This window comes from Ziziphus jujuba, chromosome 7 (genome assembly GCF_031755915.1).
Source record: "Ziziphus jujuba cultivar Dongzao chromosome 7, ASM3175591v1".
Classification (NCBI taxonomy): domain Eukaryota; kingdom Viridiplantae; phylum Streptophyta; class Magnoliopsida; order Rosales; family Rhamnaceae; genus Ziziphus; species Ziziphus jujuba.
The window spans coordinates 3,157,363-3,175,498 of NC_083385.1; the positions used below are offsets into that span (position 1 = coordinate 3,157,363).

Sequence of the window (18,136 nt, forward strand, 5' to 3'; positions counted from 1 at the left end):
AAATTTAACATGTTGCTCTGGAAATTTGTATACGAAGGAAATAACTTTTTTTTTATAGGATAAAAAGTTAAAAACCTTTATGGTATCTTACAATACAATCCAAAAAATTAATACTGCACAATGTAAAAGCTTCGTTCTCAGCAGGCAATTTTCCGTTAGAATTATTATAATCTTGAGCTTTTCTTATTCAAAATTATATTTTTTCCCATTTCTTTTAAATACAACGGATATTTGAAATTTCTACGTACGTTCCTTCAACACCCCCCCCCCCCCCCCCCCACAAAAAAAAAATTAAAAAGAAAAGAAAAAAAGGAAAGAAATGCATGAATTAGAAAGGTTGTTGTACAATCAATTATTTTGGACTAGTGCTAATTAAGCTATACAATCATTGTCAAAAAAATGATTGCTATATCATCATATAGTGTAAGGTTCACCAAGTATTTTTTTTGCCAAAAAAAAAAAAAAAAAAGATTCACCAAGTATTTTAAGTACATGAATTGTTTCATGCAGATTAATTAATTACATGTTACTAATTAGGTTTTTTTGTATGACCCCTGTTTGTCAAATGTGTCTTCTGCAAATTAATTTATTTATTTTCTTAATCTTTGGTTGTTAAACAATTAACTATTCTTCTATTTGAATTATAAAAGTAATTTTGCAAAACATATATATATATATATATATATATATTGTTAGCTAGTTTAGACATGATAGACAGCCGTAGAATCTAGAATATGAGCAGATTCTTTTTTATTATTATTATTATTTAAAAATACTGTTATTATTTAGCATTATTAATTATCTTTTAAAACTTTATTAATATTTTGAATTTTTAAAAAGATTTGAAAGTTTATAATTTTGATGAATATATTTGTCAACTTATCCACACAGAAATGAGGAATTCAATGGAAATATCTGGATTTCGAAGAAATTAAAAAAACAAATGGCATCAAATTTTTCTATTTGAAACTTCATGTATAACTATAATTATTAAACGTGTAATTATTATTATCGTTACAGTATATAAATAGAAATTCTATTTTTATTCGGCTGAAAAAATAGAATTTAACATGTTTAGTCAAGAATCAAGATAGGCAGACTATTTTTTCTTTTTTTCTTTTTTTGGAAAGGAGATAGACAGATTATTTTGAAAAAAAAAAAAAAAAGAAATTTTTTTTTTCTAACACCACATTTCTTTATTACTTTCTAAAACACCGATTTTTTTTTTTTAAATTATACGTCATTTATTTTTTGAATTTGTTTTTTTAAAAATTGAATAATCAGTTTCAAAATTGACTATATATTTGTCGGTATTTGTATCTGTAAATTTAAAAGCTCGAATTGACATTGATTTTTCGTTGTTGCTTCAGAACAAAGATTGACAACGGCCTCCCAACAGCCATAATATTGCCTTCCTTTCCACTCAATTAACGCTTTCATGTTCTTCTTCATCTTCTTCGCGAACCACATTATTCTCTGAGCCGTTCTCAGGTCTCGATTCGCCCTTTGTTTGGGTCCCCTCGAAAGATGGCGAATTGGGAATCTTGGGTTTCGGTTTTCAGGTTCGTTATTGGGTTTTGGGTCGTGGTTGCGATCTTGGAAGGCAATATCTTTGTGGTCGCTGACGATATTAGCAGCGTTGGGAGAGCTGAAAATAATGCTGAAGTGTCACAGATTTGCAATACTGATATGAGTAGTTTTCTGCCACCGCCGTTTACTAACCTATCTGGTATGACCTGCACGACCTTGTGGAATACTTTCGTAATGAAGGTCAGTGTTTTTTATATGAATTTCTTAAGCAATTTGTTAAGTTTGTTCATGGGTTTGGTTGGTTATTTTGTTCTTTTTAGATGCGGCCAAATTTTCTTTTTTTTTTTTTTAAAGGTTGGTCGTGTTTGTATTAAGGGTTAGCATAATTGTTTATTTCTATTGCTTGGCTAAGAAATTATAGTAAATTTTTAAATAACTATATTTCGATGAATTGCTTTTGCTTAATAAATGTGTTTTAAGTTACTGCTTTATATGCATCTATATCCCTGTTTAGAAGTCAGTTTCTTAAGATAGATTTAAGAGTGGAAATCAGAAACTGGTGAAAAGAACGAGGGAAAGATCATGTAGTTGAATTTAGGATTTCATGTTATGACCGTGCTCATTACATTCAAAGAACCATCCCTCTCTAAGAAACGAAGAGATGTGTTAATATACTATTAGATTAACGATTTAATTGTTGACAACTTACTGGTTCTGTTAGTTAACGTTTGGATTTTTGTTGAGGATTTGGCATATATTCTTGAAACTTAAACCGGTGCATAATAAAATGAAGTGGTTTTTGTCTCAGTTATCCTTACTGAAATTTTGGATACTTTCTTATCGCAGTATTCACAGGATAAAGAGAATGTTGTGAACATTATATTATCGGCTGTATACACCACTGGATGGGTAGGAATGGGGTTTTCCAAAGATGGTAATATGGTTGGCTCCAGTGCCATGGTTGGATGGATTAATAAAAGGGGTGAAGCAAGAATTAGGCAATACTATTTGCAGGGTTATGAGTCATCAAAAGTCATTCCTGACAAAGGTGAATTGCCACTCACTGGTATTCCTTCTTCTGTTGTTCTCCATGGCGCCAGAATTTACTTGGCATTTCAGTTGAAATTTCCAACTCGTCTTGCTCAGCAACCTCTTATCCTTGCTCTTGGATCGGCACACCCAAATGCTCACTTCCACCTACCCATACATGAGGACAAAAAAGTAGTCAAATTCGATTTCTCTGCAGGTATCACTCCCCATTTGTTTTCACAAGTTTGCCATTCAGAATACTTTCGGTAGCACCTTTTTTTTTTTTTTTTTTTTCTTCTTTGACTTGCCAGTTGTAATTAGTATTATTAGCTTGAGTTGCATGGTGGTGAAGGGACATGATGATGCAACCAATCGTATGTAATGGTTCTTTTCCTTGTGAAGAACAAATAGAATAACTTTACTCTTTCACAGGTTCTGCTGCTTCTGCATCTTCATCTGGTTCAGGCAGCAATATTGGCCAGAAGAAGAAGAACCATGGGATATTGGGTATAATTGGTTGGGGTCTATTCCTTCCCATAGGGGCAATTATCCCCAGATACTTTAAGCACAAAGATCCTCTTTGGTATTATCTTCACATAGTCATTCAATTTGTGGGATTTATTTTTGGGCTTGCTACAGTGGTACTAGGAAAACAACTATATGATGATATGGGAGCTGACCAACCAACACATAGAGGCATTGGAATCTTCGTTTTATTTCTTAGCATCCTTCAGGTTTGTGATTTGGACAATTTAATCTGGTAGTCATTTAGTTTTACGGTTTTACTTCTCCATGAATAAGTCAATCACATGCAAGTGTGCAGCTTTGATTACAAAGCCTTTTCAAGGGTACTAACTATTCTTTAACAAGAACTCGAACAATTCAATTATTTGGAAATCTAAATGAGTTTTGAACCTGTTTAGGTACTGGCATTCTTTCTGCGGCCTAACAAGGATGCCAAGATTCGCATGTACTGGAATTGGTACCACCATTGGTGTGGAAGGGTGGCCCTCTTCTTTGCAGCTTTGAACATAACGATAGGAATTAATATTGGACACGCAGGGAATGATTGGAAGATAGGCTATGGATTTCTTCTAGCTGTAGTTCTTCTCTCAGTCATTATTCTGGAAGCTTTGAAATGTATGAAAAGAAGATCAGATAGTGATACCATGCCCTCATCTTTCCAAATGAACCCAATCCAGTGAGCTATGTTGACGTACAATCAAGAGTATGTTGATTTATCGTTTACGTGCAGATAATTGCAGTTATTCCTTTTTGATTAATTATATAATAAAACTGCAATCATTTTGACGAAACAGAACACAAATGGATGCTAGAGTTTGCATATCTTAGACAAATTGTGAGAGATATCTGGGCTTGCAATGGATCATGGTTTTGAAAAAGGCCAAGCTGTTTGAATGTCAGACCAATATATCGTATTGAAGATGGTCTAGACTTGTGTCCTAATCCTTTGTTCAATGTGAGGATGTCTCGGTGTGGAGATGGTGTAAAAAATTATGAGATATCACGATTTTTTTTGGTCAAGTTGATAATTTCAATGTCCTTTCCCCGCTAGGCCAGAGCTAACAGAGTGACTGACTACCCTTTTACAATGTCATGAATGAATATGTTTACTGCTATGTCGCGTGTAAATCCAAATTCCTGGCGAGATTTGTGGAGCTTTTTTCTGCTTTTGAATTTTGGGTTTGTATTACATTAAGCACATTCTCTATTTCTTCATTCGTGGATGTTCAATTTTTCTCAATATAAAAGTTTTTTCTCACTATAAAGTTCTTTGCCAGTTCAATTTTTCTCAATCCACTGCTATTTCTTGCTTGCAACTCAAACTGTAAAAGATTTTGCATTGCTCCTTTACGATGACTGATGAATGAGATTGAATATAAGGGTTTTTGAAATTTTGAGCCACACTCTTACTCAAGAGAGTATATATCATCTGGGAAACGTTGCTGTCAAAAAGGCCACTTCGATGATCTTGCAAGAAGCCATCCAAAAAGAGATCTTATAAGAGAAGAAAGAAAAATCATAGTGATGATAAAAGGCCACCTTAAGAGAAGTAGTGTTCCGCAACAAGCGTTGAAACTGGCTATATTTGGAACTCAAGTGCTCCACATCTTCTTTTTTTGTGGGTTCTATTTTTCTGAATATTTTCCACTTAGGCCCCGAGCATAACACTTATTTCCCTAGTTGTTCTTTCTAACGCACATGTTTATCTTTTACTTATTGCAAGACAAGCATTTGAATTTGGCGTCAAGATCAATTTTTTAACATATATAGCACCACCCATCTACTGCAATTCTGTCATTACTAAACGCTCCAAATGTAAAAGCTAAACCATGAAATCTATTCCATTTTTATGTTAAATTAGGTAGGATAAAAGAGGAAAAAAAGTATGGTAGCCAGAGAGACTTCCCATTTAAAATTATTACTTTCTTCAAATTATCATACTACGCTGCATAAAATCAGTCTGAGAACGTGAGACTCAAATATTACTTGTATGTATTGACCAAAAACTAATATATATATATATATATATATATGTGACTTGTGTGTATGTTTATAGATTCCTATATCAACTTGAATAAGTTTTGCGTTGGATAAAGGGATTGAAAAGAATGTGTGAGCTTAAGCTAATATGTATTTGTCAACTTGATCAAAAAAAAAAAAAAAAAATGTTTGATTCCCAGTCAAAATGGGAAAAAGTTAAAAAAGAGTAGGACCAAAATTGAGGTCATATACAATTGAAGCAAATTATTAACCAAAATTACTGTGCTATTGGGAACTAAATGAACTAATATCAATATCAAATGCTGTGGTCCAGAATATCAAAATTTTCCTACCATATGATGAACCAAAATTGTCACGTGAAAAAAAGTGCCGGTACGAGCCCAATTCCTCATGTGAATCTTCAATTTTAAACCTGCTTATCAGAAGAGAGCTTTTGATCATTTTCTCATCGCAAAGAATTCATGATCAATTTTTAATGATGATAATACAGCAAAATATCATAACACAATAAGAACAGTGTGATTATAGATACTAACCTGCATGCCTTTCGAATGAAGTGTAACTGGAAACTAAAAAGATTCTGAATATGAATATCAAAGGAGATCCAATCCTTTTTGTGCTGTTTATGTATGATAGAAGATAAGGTTTGTATCTCACTTCTTCTCTTGATAAGTCATAATTCACCGCATGGCAATAAAGAGGAATTAAGTAGCAGTGGCGGTCAAATCCTCAGTTGAAGAGAAGTTAGTAGAATTGGGAGCATCATTTCCCCTAACTACTCTGTTGCATATAACTTTGAAGGACTGGGAACCATATGGTCGACTGAGCAAACTTATAGGCATCCTCAGAGTCTGTTTTCGGTTTCTTCTACCCCTTATCAAAATGCTGAAGGTTTTTTCACCATCAGTCTTCCTTTCTCCACTGCTTCCAGCATTTTCATGTGGACTGTTATTTGGTCCATTCTCAGCATTTTCAGTCCCATCCAGATTTGAAAGACCGTTTTCCTTTACATTCTGTGGTCCAGCACCAACTTCATTCGCATTACCAATTGCCACTGATGCTGGAGGTTTCACTTCTTTATTCATTTCCTCCACATTTTCAATGTCTGCTGGAAGAATTGGTGCAGAATCATCAGACTGAACTCTTGGCTCTAGCCCAGGTTCAGCAATTGGATTAACAACAGGTGGTGGAACAGTGAATTCCACTGGATGGCAACCAGGCCACACTGTGCCAGGAACAAACTCTGGTACATTAGGATTCACATTGCACTGCCATGTGAAATTATTGAGATGAAATGCACTGCTTGTTACAGGAAAGGTACTGGTTGGAACTGCTTGGGGCTGAGTATAAGGTGGGTACATAAAGGGCAATGGCTGTATCATGTTTGGCGTTGTTGGAGGAGATGGGTATGGATGATGAGGGGATGAGCACATTGGATTAACTGTGGATAGTACAGCAGCAGGTCCTGCATGAATATTCATGTTTACAGGCCAAGGTGCAATAGTTGGGACAGCAGGACCAGCAGGAAGAGTAATGTTCATGGAAACTGGTGCAGCACGAGCAATGCCTGGTGAGGGATTAAAAGGAGCTGCAGATGCAGACAACTTCTTATTGGTAAGTGCACGACTATCAATTGGATTTACAATGAAGGATTTGTCCTTCAAGTCCTCTGCTCCTTGTGAGGCATTGTTGGAATTGACATGCAGTTCGAAACTGCCAGATGAATCCTTCTCCTGGAGTCCCTCCTTGGGAGAATCATAAGAATTTTGTACCCCATCTATCAATGTGTTATCTTCTACCACATCAGGAACACTTATGCTACCGGATCCAAGTCCATCCATGCTCTCAGACACCATCAGAGAAGGTTTTTCATCTGATGCATTAGTTGAATGGGTCTCTTCTTTCTTCTCATCCGATGCATTAGTTGAATGGGTCTCTTCTTTCTTCTCATCAACTCCGGTTTCCTCTTTTGATTGATCCGTATGATTCAATATAGAATTCTTATCCTCCTCTTCAATTATATCCTCTACCCCTGTTATGACTGGTTCATCATTTCTGCTTCCTTCTTTTTTTGGTTCATCATTTCCTCTTCCTTCATTTGTTTCCTCTTCATGTTTATCAAAACCATGCTCCAAGTTGTCCGGAACATCATTTTGGGATACCCCAGCTGGCATCTTAGCAATACTACCTGGTGGCGCCAATGCTACTTCCTTGTATGAAGGAGATTTTCCAAGACCAACAATAGGATTTTTCAGTGGACCAATCTCGTTCAACAAAGCAGGTCGTCCAGGTTCTATTGTGGAACTGGAAACCTGATTACCATTTTGAGAGGTCTCTGTTGTAGCAGTTTTGGTAGATGAAGGCATTGACTTGACCCTGTAGGTTACAGCTTTAACTATTCTCCGTCCAAATTTAGTACCTTGGGAGGGATTTGTAGTGTGGTGATCAGAATAACTTCCATGAGATGCTGTCCTTTTCTTTAAAAGGTAATACCTACTATTCTGATGATTATTCTTCGCAGAAGGATAGTCACTATCAGCATCAACTTGTTTCTTCTGGTAACCATAGACTTTGCCAATAGTTGCCCGCCGTTGCTTTAGACGTCGCCCATAAGAGCCAGCTGATCTAGGCCTTTGAACCGGTTGCCATCCATCTTCTCCTTCGGCAAGTGCTTCAGAAAGTATCTCATTGGCAATACTTGGTTTATCACCTGTAGTTCCTTGTACAAGAGTCTCCTGGAGCTGAACAGATGGAGAGCTAATCTCCTGGATGGCATCTGTGCTGTCTGTTGATTCAGGAATTTGCATCTCTTCATCTGAAGCCTCCTTTGGTGTTTCTTTTTGAGACTCATCAGAACTTGCCGAGCTTACTGCTTGGTAGGATTTTCCCTTGAGCTGGAGATGGAGATTGAAATAGTATAATGAGAATCATTAATACATATGTCACCAGATGAAAATACTGTAGCAAGTACATGCAAGAAACAGAAGTTTTCAGCTTATGGTAAAATATTCCAAAGTAAATGAGTTTCTCTGTTTCTAAAAGAGAATCTACTTATGGAGAAAATACCACTTGATATTAACTTATACATAATAAAGAACATGGTTTCATTCTAATTTGAGACGAGGATGATCATGATATTTCCTCATCAAATGTTTCCTTTAGCTTGCAAAATAATAATATTAAAGAAAATGATTGATGCTCCAAAATACCTTGGCAATGTTGCTTTTCCTTCTAACTGCTACATCTCTCCCTTTAGCATCATGACTTGGATTAATATAATCAAGTAAATCTGATACACTGTGAAGTTTTGTTTGGAAGGAAAGATATTAGAGGAAACTGCATTCTATTAACACTTATCATAAATGTCCATATTATCAGGTCTGATGAAACTTGCCTTAAGTGGCCTTTGCTGGCTATAGACGCATCAGGCTTCCGAGTACCGTTTCGTGCAGCTTCTTGCTGTTCAAAAGCCTTGGATTCAAAATACTCAAGCCAAGCAGCAGCATCCTGCATCATTTTATCACAAATTTCAATTTTCAAATTAATTAGATAACAAAAATAATTGAACTCGTATTCAATTTGGAAAAAGAAGGGTCCAATTAATTAGTAAAGGCCAAAATTAAACTTTAGACATGAAAAGGAGGATACCTGTGTACGCAGGTCATCAGGGCCGAGCTTTGCTCGGAGAATTTGCAAGGTTGTTTGTTCATGCTGAACGCTCAAAGGGTATGCTTCCATCAATGAGAGTGCAATTGCAATAGCATGGTAGCTTGCTGCTGTCTGGAAGGATTAACATTATAATTGATCAAATTTAGAATACACGAAGAAATTTTAGCTATTTTTAAAATATGAAATAAAGTTTACAGAGAAACAGGGAAGGAACACAAACCTGAATATGGTCTGGGCCAAGCAACCTCTGATTACACTTGAGAGCCTTATGAAGATATCTAAGGGCAACATGAACATTCCCTAGGCCTTCTTCCATCATGGCCACGTTGATGTATGTTGCAGCAGTGTTGGGATGAGATGGACCACATGTCAGATGCAAAAGATACAGAGCACGCTTTACATACCTGATCAACAACAAGGTTAAGATGTTGAACCAAGAAACAGACTTTATATAAATATCAGTTTACACAAGGATATTGCATACTTGAGAGCCAACTCTGTATGTTGAAGTCTATAATAGAACACAGCAAGGTCTCCATAACTCTTCATTGTATCTGGATGATCAAGTCCTAATTCTCTTTCATTGATATCTAGTGCCTTTTGCTGGTAAATTGTAGCCTGAAATTTGGATAAACAGTTTTGACTTAGAAACTTGTACCGTAATGGGAAATTGCAGACATCTTATATTTTGTTTAGAAGCTCAGGCATTAATTAGAAGGGAGAATAAACTTGGTTTCTACAATGATAAGTCAGAATAGCATCAAACCAAAAGGATAAGTAGTAGACCTGATTGAAGTCTCCAGTGTGATATAAAACTACTGCAAGGAGGCTATAAGCTCCTGCTGTCATTCGATGGTACGGACCACAAACTGCTACAAGCTTTGCAAGAGCCTGCAAGAACCAAATAAATAAATTAGGCAATCTATTATAATATTGGAAAAAGTTGTTGAAGCTCCAAATACCTTTGTCCCATAGGCAACTGCATCTTCAAGTTTTCCCTTATCTAAAGCTGTTTTTGATGATTCCAGTAGCTGCCTCCCATCTGCAGAAGAGCATGCAGCTTGCTGCAAAAAAGCAGAAATTGCAATGAATAAATTGTATTAAGTAAATCAATTCAGAGACAATTGATAAAGACACTTGTCAGTATTGTTATGTTAAATTAATCACCTTGTGCACCGGGACCAGGCTGACAACATCTGATTTTCGGAATGGATTTGGAGAATCCAGGTCAAAATCCCTTGGAACCAACTCAATTCCAACCTAAATACATGGAGTAAGAGAACAAAGTAAAAGGAAAAAGAAGTGTTAAAAATCCTTTGATAGCTAAATATTTTACATGTAAGCTTCTCTGCAATTGAAAATCTAAGGTTTGCCATAATGGCTGCTGGTAGCATCCAACCGTCATACATCTATTTTTGAATTTTTTCCGTACCCCTTCAGAAAGAGTTTTCAAAGAATATAAAATGCAAAATACCTTATGGCATAGTCCACGTAGAATTGCAAATTTCCTTACATCTCTGTAGTTGAAGTTATTAAGATCCCATTCATATCGCTTTCTCAAGAATACCTCCAGCCATCTCCACACAAGAGAATGGACATCGCAAGACTTATTTAATTTATCGCTCTCAGGAATCCCAAGCATTAGGTTTAATGCAGCAGCTATTGATACAGCCATTTTCTCAGCATCTTCAACAGCTGAAATTACTGCCTGAAGGATGTGCTTAAAAGCTCGTACTATCATCTCATGAATGCAAAGTGACTGCACATGGGATAACTTCTCTGAAAGCTTGACCTGGTAAAAAAATCAAAATATTAACATCATTTAAGACCCAAAGAACCCCATATAAGCAGAATTTTATTCCTTATGATTAATAATTTCTTCACTATCTTAAGGATTTAAAATCTTCAGAAAGTGATCATAATTGAGAGGTACAACATGGCACTTACAACATGTCCCAGTGAACGCATCTGAAGACCTCTAGTGTGCATGAAATCGGTCAAAGTCCGACCATCAACTGGTGACAATTCTAATGAACCAAAATCTGCTACCTGTATGGGTCCGTAAATACTATAATTAGGAAACACTAAAACCATATTTACATACAGAAAACTTGTAAAAAACAAAAAAAGCAGTAATTACCAGTTTTGGAAGAGCAACATCCAAGTAATACTTCTGGGATAAGTCAATTAGTTCTTGAAGAGACTGTCAAGAGATAAATCAATTAGTACTTAAAGAGACTGTCAAGCATGGTAGTTTAGTTCACACTATATGGTGGAGATATATAGATGCTCCTCTCATGATGCCAACAAAATATTACCTTGCAATGAAGTCCAGTTTCAGATTCCTTTAGTCGAGCAAATGCTGCATCGGACAACAAACTCTTCAGTACAAGCTCATTTTCCTTGGCATTGATTTCATGCTGATGTTCTGTGCAAGGTGATATGGCATTTTCAGCTTCCCCAGTAACAGCATGAATGGAGGTCTTTGAGTTCTCGGATTGTGTTTTTGCATTGCTTCCATCAGATTTTTTCTTGTTCTTCAGGGACCTAAGAGGTGTCCCAAGTCCCTCAACCTTCATCTCATTTTTAGTCTTCTCACTGGATGGTTTTTTATCTTTTTCTGTATTTTTTTGGTCTTGCAAGTGTTGTATCCAGCAGGCTCCAAGTTCCCATCTTACAAATTGGTCTGCTTTGAGGTCCTCTTTCTCAAGTTTAGCAAGACTTTCTTCTAACAATCTTTCAACAAAAGTAGAGGCTTCAGAAAGCTCTTCACGTTCCACAATTTGTACATCCGGTAAAGGCTTGTTGTGCTCTGAAGTTGGAGTTTTGTGAAGTAGTAATCTCAAACTGTAAGGAACAGGGCATTAGTCAGGCTCCGTCTGTCTCATACAGCTCCATGACCCCACACCACATATTAAAAGTATACAAGTAATACCTGTTAATATTTAGGGCATTTGCACCACCTTCAGGCTGATCAAAAAGTTCCATTCTTTGGGATAGAGATTTGACCTCCTTATTTTCTTTATCCTCAACTTTCACAACTGCAATGTAACCACAATATCTTACATTGACAACACCTAGAGTTGCAACATCCTGCAGCCACATAAAATGTACAAACTTTTTCAACCATTTTTGGGGAAAAAAATAATAATAATAACCTCAACCAACCACATTTAAAATAAAGAAAAAATATCAGATACAAAAGACAATCATTAGCCTATAAAACTACTTCAGGAACTATCTTACATGGGCAGCGGTATTTTCATCAGCAGTGATCCCTTTCAGAAGATTTCTTTCTACTAGATTCTTCTGCTCCACTCCAATTGCTTGAACTCCATCAATTTTAGTATCTATCTTAGAACTTGCATTGGATGCATCTTTCATGACTGTGATGCTCAAGTCACCCACTCTTTCGGTATGAAGAATTTTACTGCTCGATACTGAACCGGTTAACTCTGGTTTGTCCATTACATGCTGGATGACTCTGATAGCTTTGAAAATGGAGACGTCAACAAATAGGCTGTGAAGAAGGAATGCCTTTCGATCACGAATTTGCCTTTCCTCAGCAGTCTTACAAGGCATGGATGCAATGTGAAAAAACTCACTAGACCAGGGTATTAGGTCGCATTTTCCATCTCTTCCTAGACCACCTCCATTTCCTCCCCAAGTACCATCCTCTACTGGGAGAGAAGGGAAGATTGACGGCGATTGGGCTGCAATATGTGGGACAAGCCAGGTGTTGGACCTGAAGCCATAAGGAAGATTGCCAAACTGCAAGAGGTGGTAACAAAATGTTAATTTACAAAACAGAGAACAAAAAAATAACTGATGCGAAAGGAAAGGCATATATATATATATATATAATACAATTATCTACCTTGTTACGCTCTGAGAATGCTTTCATGAGATCCTCAAAAGCCTGAATATACCAAACAAACTTTAATAAATAAATAACAAAATAACAACGTAGAAATAAATAAAGCACAAAATCTATAATTATAGAGAGCTTTTTCAAGCATTCAAAGCTTTTAGCGAGTTAATAAAACTAACATTATCAAAAGCTCTACTAAGCTGGCGTAACAAATCAACGAGGTTGTGACACAGAATTCGCTGCTTCCCAACGCTATAGAATCCCTTCCTGCAAGCTTCCACATGAACTACCTTCCCATTGCAAAGTTTCACCTTATCATTACCCAAAAAAAAAAAAAAAAAAAAGAAACTCGTTAACACATCTCCATAATTAATTTACAAAGACACGCTTATTGCATATTCAAATTTTGAACTGTGCGTTTGTGAGTCATAAGAAAGAGGTTTTACTTCGAGAGAAAAAAGATGATCATCCGCCGAAATCTCATTGACTGCCCGTTTCGCCACCTTCTTTATAACTGCAACATTCATAGCATTTTCCAGTGTCTTCAATTATAGCCTAAAATTATACGTCGAAAATCTAAAATACATGCTTTCGCAAATGCGCTATGTTATATATGATATATGAAACACATATATACACAGAGTGAGAGTGTGTGTGTGTGTGAGAAAGTGTACGTACACTGAATTGGGGGAGTGAGATGTGAGAGTGAAAAGAACTCATAGAAGGAACCGAGCTTAGGTAACGAGTGGCTCATTTCGGCCACAGTATCCACCTCCGTATTGGCTCCGGAAAGGCCTTGAGACTTGGTGGTAGAAGATTTCTTAGCGTTCTTATCCTGCACACCCAGCGCATTCTTAGCGCCGGCGGCTGAATTAGGAGGATCGGGCTTAGAGTTTTGATCCTTGCTCGACGACGATGGGCCGAAGCTCGTCGTGCAGGCGACGAGGTCCAGTACACGTCTAACGTGCGCCGTGGCGCGATCGTCATCGTATTCCTCTGCGGAAAACAGAACACAGAGCAAATGTGAGGAAATAGACATTCGATCGAAGAAAGGGATGAGTGACGGGAATACGACGTCGTGTCAACTTGAAAGGTTTAAGTGGCCAACGACGACGTCTAATTTAACGGTACCTTCAACCAACGTCAGGATGCATGGTTTTAGTGCGGACACGTCCACCGTATCTTTTAAGCGTGGCCCTCTCACCTGAAATAATTGGCTTTTGTCAACGTTATTTAGTGTCTAATTTACCCTTAAAATATGCCATTATTTCTGGCGTTTGCCATATTAGTTTGCATTAAATTAAGAAAATAATGAACTATAAGAAAAGATTGGATAGTTGAATCCAATTAAATATAAATAAATGAGTCAAATGTTATCCTTTATTGCTTTAAATCTTTCTAGAGCATGTATCTTTGTAAATTTTAACGGGCAATGTAGTCATTTTACTTGCTTTAGCTCCCTTCATGTTTTACTCGTTTCATCATCTCATTCGGCCACTACTAGGAACTAATTAAGTCACATATCACATGGAATATCCCAAATTGAGCTTTACTTTGTGCACGACTTTTTGATCTTCATGTATGGATACCAATGGCCATACTTTCTGGAATAAGATTTCTAAAGCATTCAAATTCATCTCTGTGTTGCACATGTATTAGTTAACAGAGTAATATGAAGCTTTATTCTTCCATTTTTTCTTCTAAATTATCCATAATTGTGGAATAAGAAAAATATAACAACAAAAAATGAGACATAAAAATTACCTCATGGGATAGTGAAAAATTAGTAATGCTGCAAGTTTCTGTGTTCACGGATAACAATCGGCGAACATCGATTATCCTGTCCGTTGATATTCCCTGCTTAAGATTTTCATTATTATTCCCCCAAACTAAACACCATATATAGATGCTTTCACCAGCAATATAACATAGTTTTATTTATTCAAACAAATAAAAGATTCCCAACTATAGCATTGATAGAGACAAGTTTTAAGGGCAAAACTAATTTATTTTAGAAGCAAAATGACTGGTCATTTCAGATGCCAGTAGATTCTAGCCCCTATATTATGAAAGTGGTAGCTAATAGCATCTGGTTTTTGGAGCTTCTTGCAGAGAAGATTCGATATTGACCAATTAAGAATTCTCTATCTATACGTATAAAACGGTGCTTAAAATATTCAAAACTATATAGAATTGAACTTTGTTTGCAGTGCAGAGACAAGCAAAAGATGCCTATTTGTTCTTATGTAATACAAGCAAAACAAGCACACAAGTAGAGACAGAGTTATGAGTGGAAGGGAATTTTGATTAATCAGTGACTTGCGACTAGTAAGTCAAATAATAAACAATATGAGACTTATGCCACAACTTGATAATGGTTCCGGTAGAAAAGACGTTAAAATTTGTAAAGCATATTTATATTTACCTTTAAAATAACATGGGTTTCATCGGGAAGGTTCACAGTGATGTCCATAACAACAGGAAGAACTGCAAGTCGCAAAAACAAAACTATGAATCTTTTTCTTCTTCTTTTTTTTTTTTCAGAAAAGAATATAAAATTAAGTGGATGGAGTAATTGCGGATAACAATAAGTTGGTAGTCAATATTATGGTATATACTCTTTTCTTCTTTCTTCTTCTTCTCTCCTCTGGCTTTTCCGCGACTGTTCCTGGGTGCCATTTTCGACCTTTGGTGGATTGAACGAAATGAAACTTGAAGAAATTAGCCGCAACTCACCTGTTTGAAATGTTCAAATTAGGATTGTACAATACGTACCAAGGATAATATCAGGCATATATGGCTAATAATTGTTGACAATTCTAGCAGACATAAACGAGGTTTATAGCAAACATATATCAAAGTAATAATTGGTATCCTTGGAGGAAAGCAGTTCTGAGGATAAAATTCAACACCGACCAAAAATATCAATCTAAAAAATGGAAAGTTCATTACAAATTAAAAGTTGAGAAGACGAAGGAAGCGTTTTGTGTCGTAGAAAGAAAGTCCACTTGGATATCACTATTTCAGCCTCAGAAATAATTACCCAAGTAGCAGAACAGAACACTTTGTTGTATTGAAATTTGAAGAAGAAAGAACAAAGCGTCTTTCATGCACTAGAATTTTTTTTTTTCCTTTATTTTTCTGTAGAAACTAAATGGAGAAAGAAAACTGGAGACTAGTGAGGGAAGCCAACTGCGTTAAAAACCATATATAAGGGGAATTATGCAGAAGCAGGTGAGTGTCTCTGATGTGGGTTTCAGAGATTGGATAATGAAGCGAGAAGGACTAACAATGAAGAAGATATCGAATTGGAGAAGAATTTGTGAGAAAGAAAATAAAAAAATAAAATAATAAGAGAAAGAGATATAGAGAGAGGTGGGGTGTGATAAGGAAGGAAGGGCGGAGATTTAACAGTCAGAATGACATGTTGGCCTCTTATGCCAGTCCCTCTGCCTTATACGCGCAGAGATTATCATATTGCTTGATTATTTTATTTTAATTCCATAAAAAAACTTCAATAAAATAAAGTTTTATTATTTTAAAAATTTTTATTATATTATTCTTGGAGTAAAAATGCAGGTTGCTGGTTGCACTTTATTGGGTGAAAATTGGAACAGGCTGGGGGGACCAAGGGGCCTAAAGGGTCCATTCAAACTAGGACGTTCTGTATCTAATCAGAAAATCACAGACGTTCAAAATTTTCTTAATGGAAATAAGTTTCAAATGGTAGAAACGAAATAATGTGCACTATTTTTGGTTTTTTTCTCGAACTCTACAAGAAATCTTAATGGTAGAAATTTTGTGGTTCTGTATAATTCTCCTCCGTTAATTGAAAGCGAATAAAAAGTCCAATTGTCTTCCAAATTCTTTTATTATTATTTTTTTTTTTTTTCTGTTAATTAGCAGGAGCTTGAGATTGGTAGGTAGTAGAACCACGACGGCCCTATATCCATTTCAAACTAGCTCCAAGATTTTTAATACACGATCTAGTTTTTAATCAATCGAGAACTGACTTCTACAGAAGAGATCAAATTCAAACATAAAATGTATATTACTATATATTTCGCGTTAATTTTTATATTAAATTTACTATAAGGGACAAAAATGTGAGACACACATTTTGTAAGTCGGATGAGGATCACGTTGTTCGCACGAGAGCGCTAGTCAAAGCTGAAATATTCAGCATTTCTAGCATATAACGACGCAAAGACAAAAAACACGACTGTGTTGGAATATTATTCCAGCACAAGATTAACTACTACTTAATTTTATGAGAAATTTTAAAACTTCTGAAAAATTAGAAAATTATGCTTATTATTTTTCATCTGTATCTGATCAGAGAATTTGTCATAGCAATAGCGTGACAGTTAAAATTGAACAGTCTACAGGAAAGCATGTATAGGTTTGTATGCATGGTTGTGAAGCATGTGGGTCGATAACCAGCCACCGTATGAATTCATGATATATCCCCGAGAATGATGTCTAAAGGATAACTTGACACGGACCATTAGATTTTTTTAGCTCCTTAAAATCAAATATTATATTTGTACGCTTTGTCTTTCTTGCTCTGTATTTTATATATATTCCGATCGATTGATTAACTTATACAGAAAAAAAAAAAATGGTTATTATATTTTTAAACTGAAAATGATAAAATTTGTATTTTCTGCGTAAATTTGAATAAAACAAAGTTCGGTGAGACGGGGATGAATTTTGTTGTTGCGTGACAACCTACTCCACCTATTTCCTTAAACCAATTTTTTTCTTCTTATTTTATATGGTTCGTAATTTTCGGCAATATTTGCAATATTAAGAAATCTGTGATTAATTACGGTGGCAGACTTTTCTTTGATTCTTAATTTTTTTTTTTTTTTGGGTCATCATTTTTCCAACACAGTTTAACGACCCATTGTTTTTTAATTACCAGTCAGCATATAAGCATGCTGTGCACGGATCATGTATGGTTATGATGGTTATTGATACGCATGCACGAACATGATGTAGTTAGAATGTTTGTATAGATGAACAATACCGACAAGACCTTTTAGTCAACAAGCCCGAATCAAAAGGATTATTTTGTTGTGAGATAGAGCTTCAGAACTTCATGAATTTGAGCTGCGATTTTGAAAAATGAGTGGCAATGTGACTGTGAAACTAACAAGATCGAAATTTACTTCACCCGCTTTGATTTATAGAAATTGTTTTTCAATGAAGTAAAACTTACAAAATTTACAACCGTTACCTATCAGGAAAGACCAAAAAATGACTATAGAAGTAAAATAAGAAGCTTCCTTGAACAAATATACATTTCTGTTATTGATTTTTTTTTTTTTTTTTTTTTTGCTCTTATATATTTCTGTTATAGATTACATCCCGAGTTTTACAACTTTGCTACGTAATTTTTGACACCTAATCATTTTTAGTAGTTTAAAATTGTACTGCACACACCAAATAAAAGTTCCGAAAAAGTGAAAAAGATAAGAAAGAAGTAAATTTTAGTTACACATAGAT

General features: G+C 35.6%; 2 protein-coding genes across 3 annotated transcripts; one reads left to right on the forward strand and one right to left on the reverse strand.

Moving 5' to 3' along the window:
• The first annotated feature begins 1,341 nt into the window (after positions 1-1,341).
• On the forward strand, positions 1,342-4,349 carry LOC107423627 (cytochrome b561 and DOMON domain-containing protein At3g61750). Its single transcript, XM_016033211.4, has 5 exons — positions 1,342-1,770; positions 2,377-2,776; positions 2,992-3,293; positions 3,483-3,787; positions 3,879-4,349. Exons 1-4 carry the CDS (start codon positions 1,528-1,530, stop codon positions 3,762-3,764), a joined length of 1,227 nt encoding a protein of 408 aa, XP_015888697.2. The 5' UTR covers positions 1,342-1,527; the 3' UTR covers positions 3,765-3,787; positions 3,879-4,349.
• An 848-nt stretch (positions 4,350-5,197) lies between these two features.
• LOC107423660 (protein REDUCED CHLOROPLAST COVERAGE 1) lies at positions 5,198-16,061 on the reverse strand. 2 transcript variants are annotated; one of them, XM_060819107.1, is made up of 25 exons: positions 15,669-16,061; positions 15,244-15,361; positions 15,051-15,112; positions 14,390-14,482; positions 13,757-13,829; positions 13,304-13,621; positions 13,072-13,139; positions 12,805-12,936; positions 12,632-12,673; positions 12,001-12,525; positions 11,690-11,847; positions 11,073-11,601; positions 10,895-10,957; positions 10,702-10,803; positions 10,229-10,546; positions 9,922-10,014; positions 9,717-9,818; positions 9,541-9,645; positions 9,239-9,372; positions 8,975-9,158; positions 8,734-8,865; positions 8,480-8,592; positions 8,295-8,382; positions 5,622-7,979; positions 5,198-5,497 (listed from the first exon to the last, which is right to left on the reverse strand). In XM_060819107.1, the coding sequence occupies exons 2-24, from the start codon at positions 15,302-15,304 to the stop codon at positions 5,790-5,792; spliced, it is 5,685 nt and encodes a 1,894-aa protein (XP_060675090.1). In that variant the 5' UTR covers positions 15,305-15,361; positions 15,669-16,061; the 3' UTR covers positions 5,198-5,497; positions 5,622-5,789. The 2 variants fall into 2 exon arrangements, with proteins under 2 accessions (XP_060675090.1, XP_060675089.1); XM_060819106.1 differs by having other exon boundaries at positions 15,578-16,061.
• Between the last annotated feature and the right edge of the window lie 2,075 nt (positions 16,062-18,136).

Coding starts and splice junctions, on each gene's coding strand:
- LOC107423627 (XM_016033211.4), top strand. CDS start 1,528: ATGGCGAATTGGGAATCTTGGGTTTCGGTTTTCAGGTTCGTTATTGGG. Junction 1,771..2,376: donor GGAATACTTTCGTAATGAAG/GTCAGTGTTTTT, acceptor TTCTTATCGCAG/TATTCACAGGATAAAGAGAA. Junction 3,294..3,482: donor TATTTCTTAGCATCCTTCAG/GTTTGTGATTTG, acceptor GAACCTGTTTAG/GTACTGGCATTCTTTCTGCG.
- LOC107423660 (XM_060819107.1), bottom strand. CDS start 15,304: ATGGCACCCAGGAACAGTCGCGGAAAAGCCAGAGGAGAGAAGAAGAAG. Junction 12,937..13,071: donor ATCATCTTTTTTCTCTCGAA/GTAAAACCTCTT, acceptor GGTAATGATAAG/GTGAAACTTTGCAATGGGAA. Junction 12,674..12,804: donor TTAGTAGAGCTTTTGATAAT/GTTAGTTTTATT, acceptor TGGTATATTCAG/GCTTTTGAGGATCTCATGAA.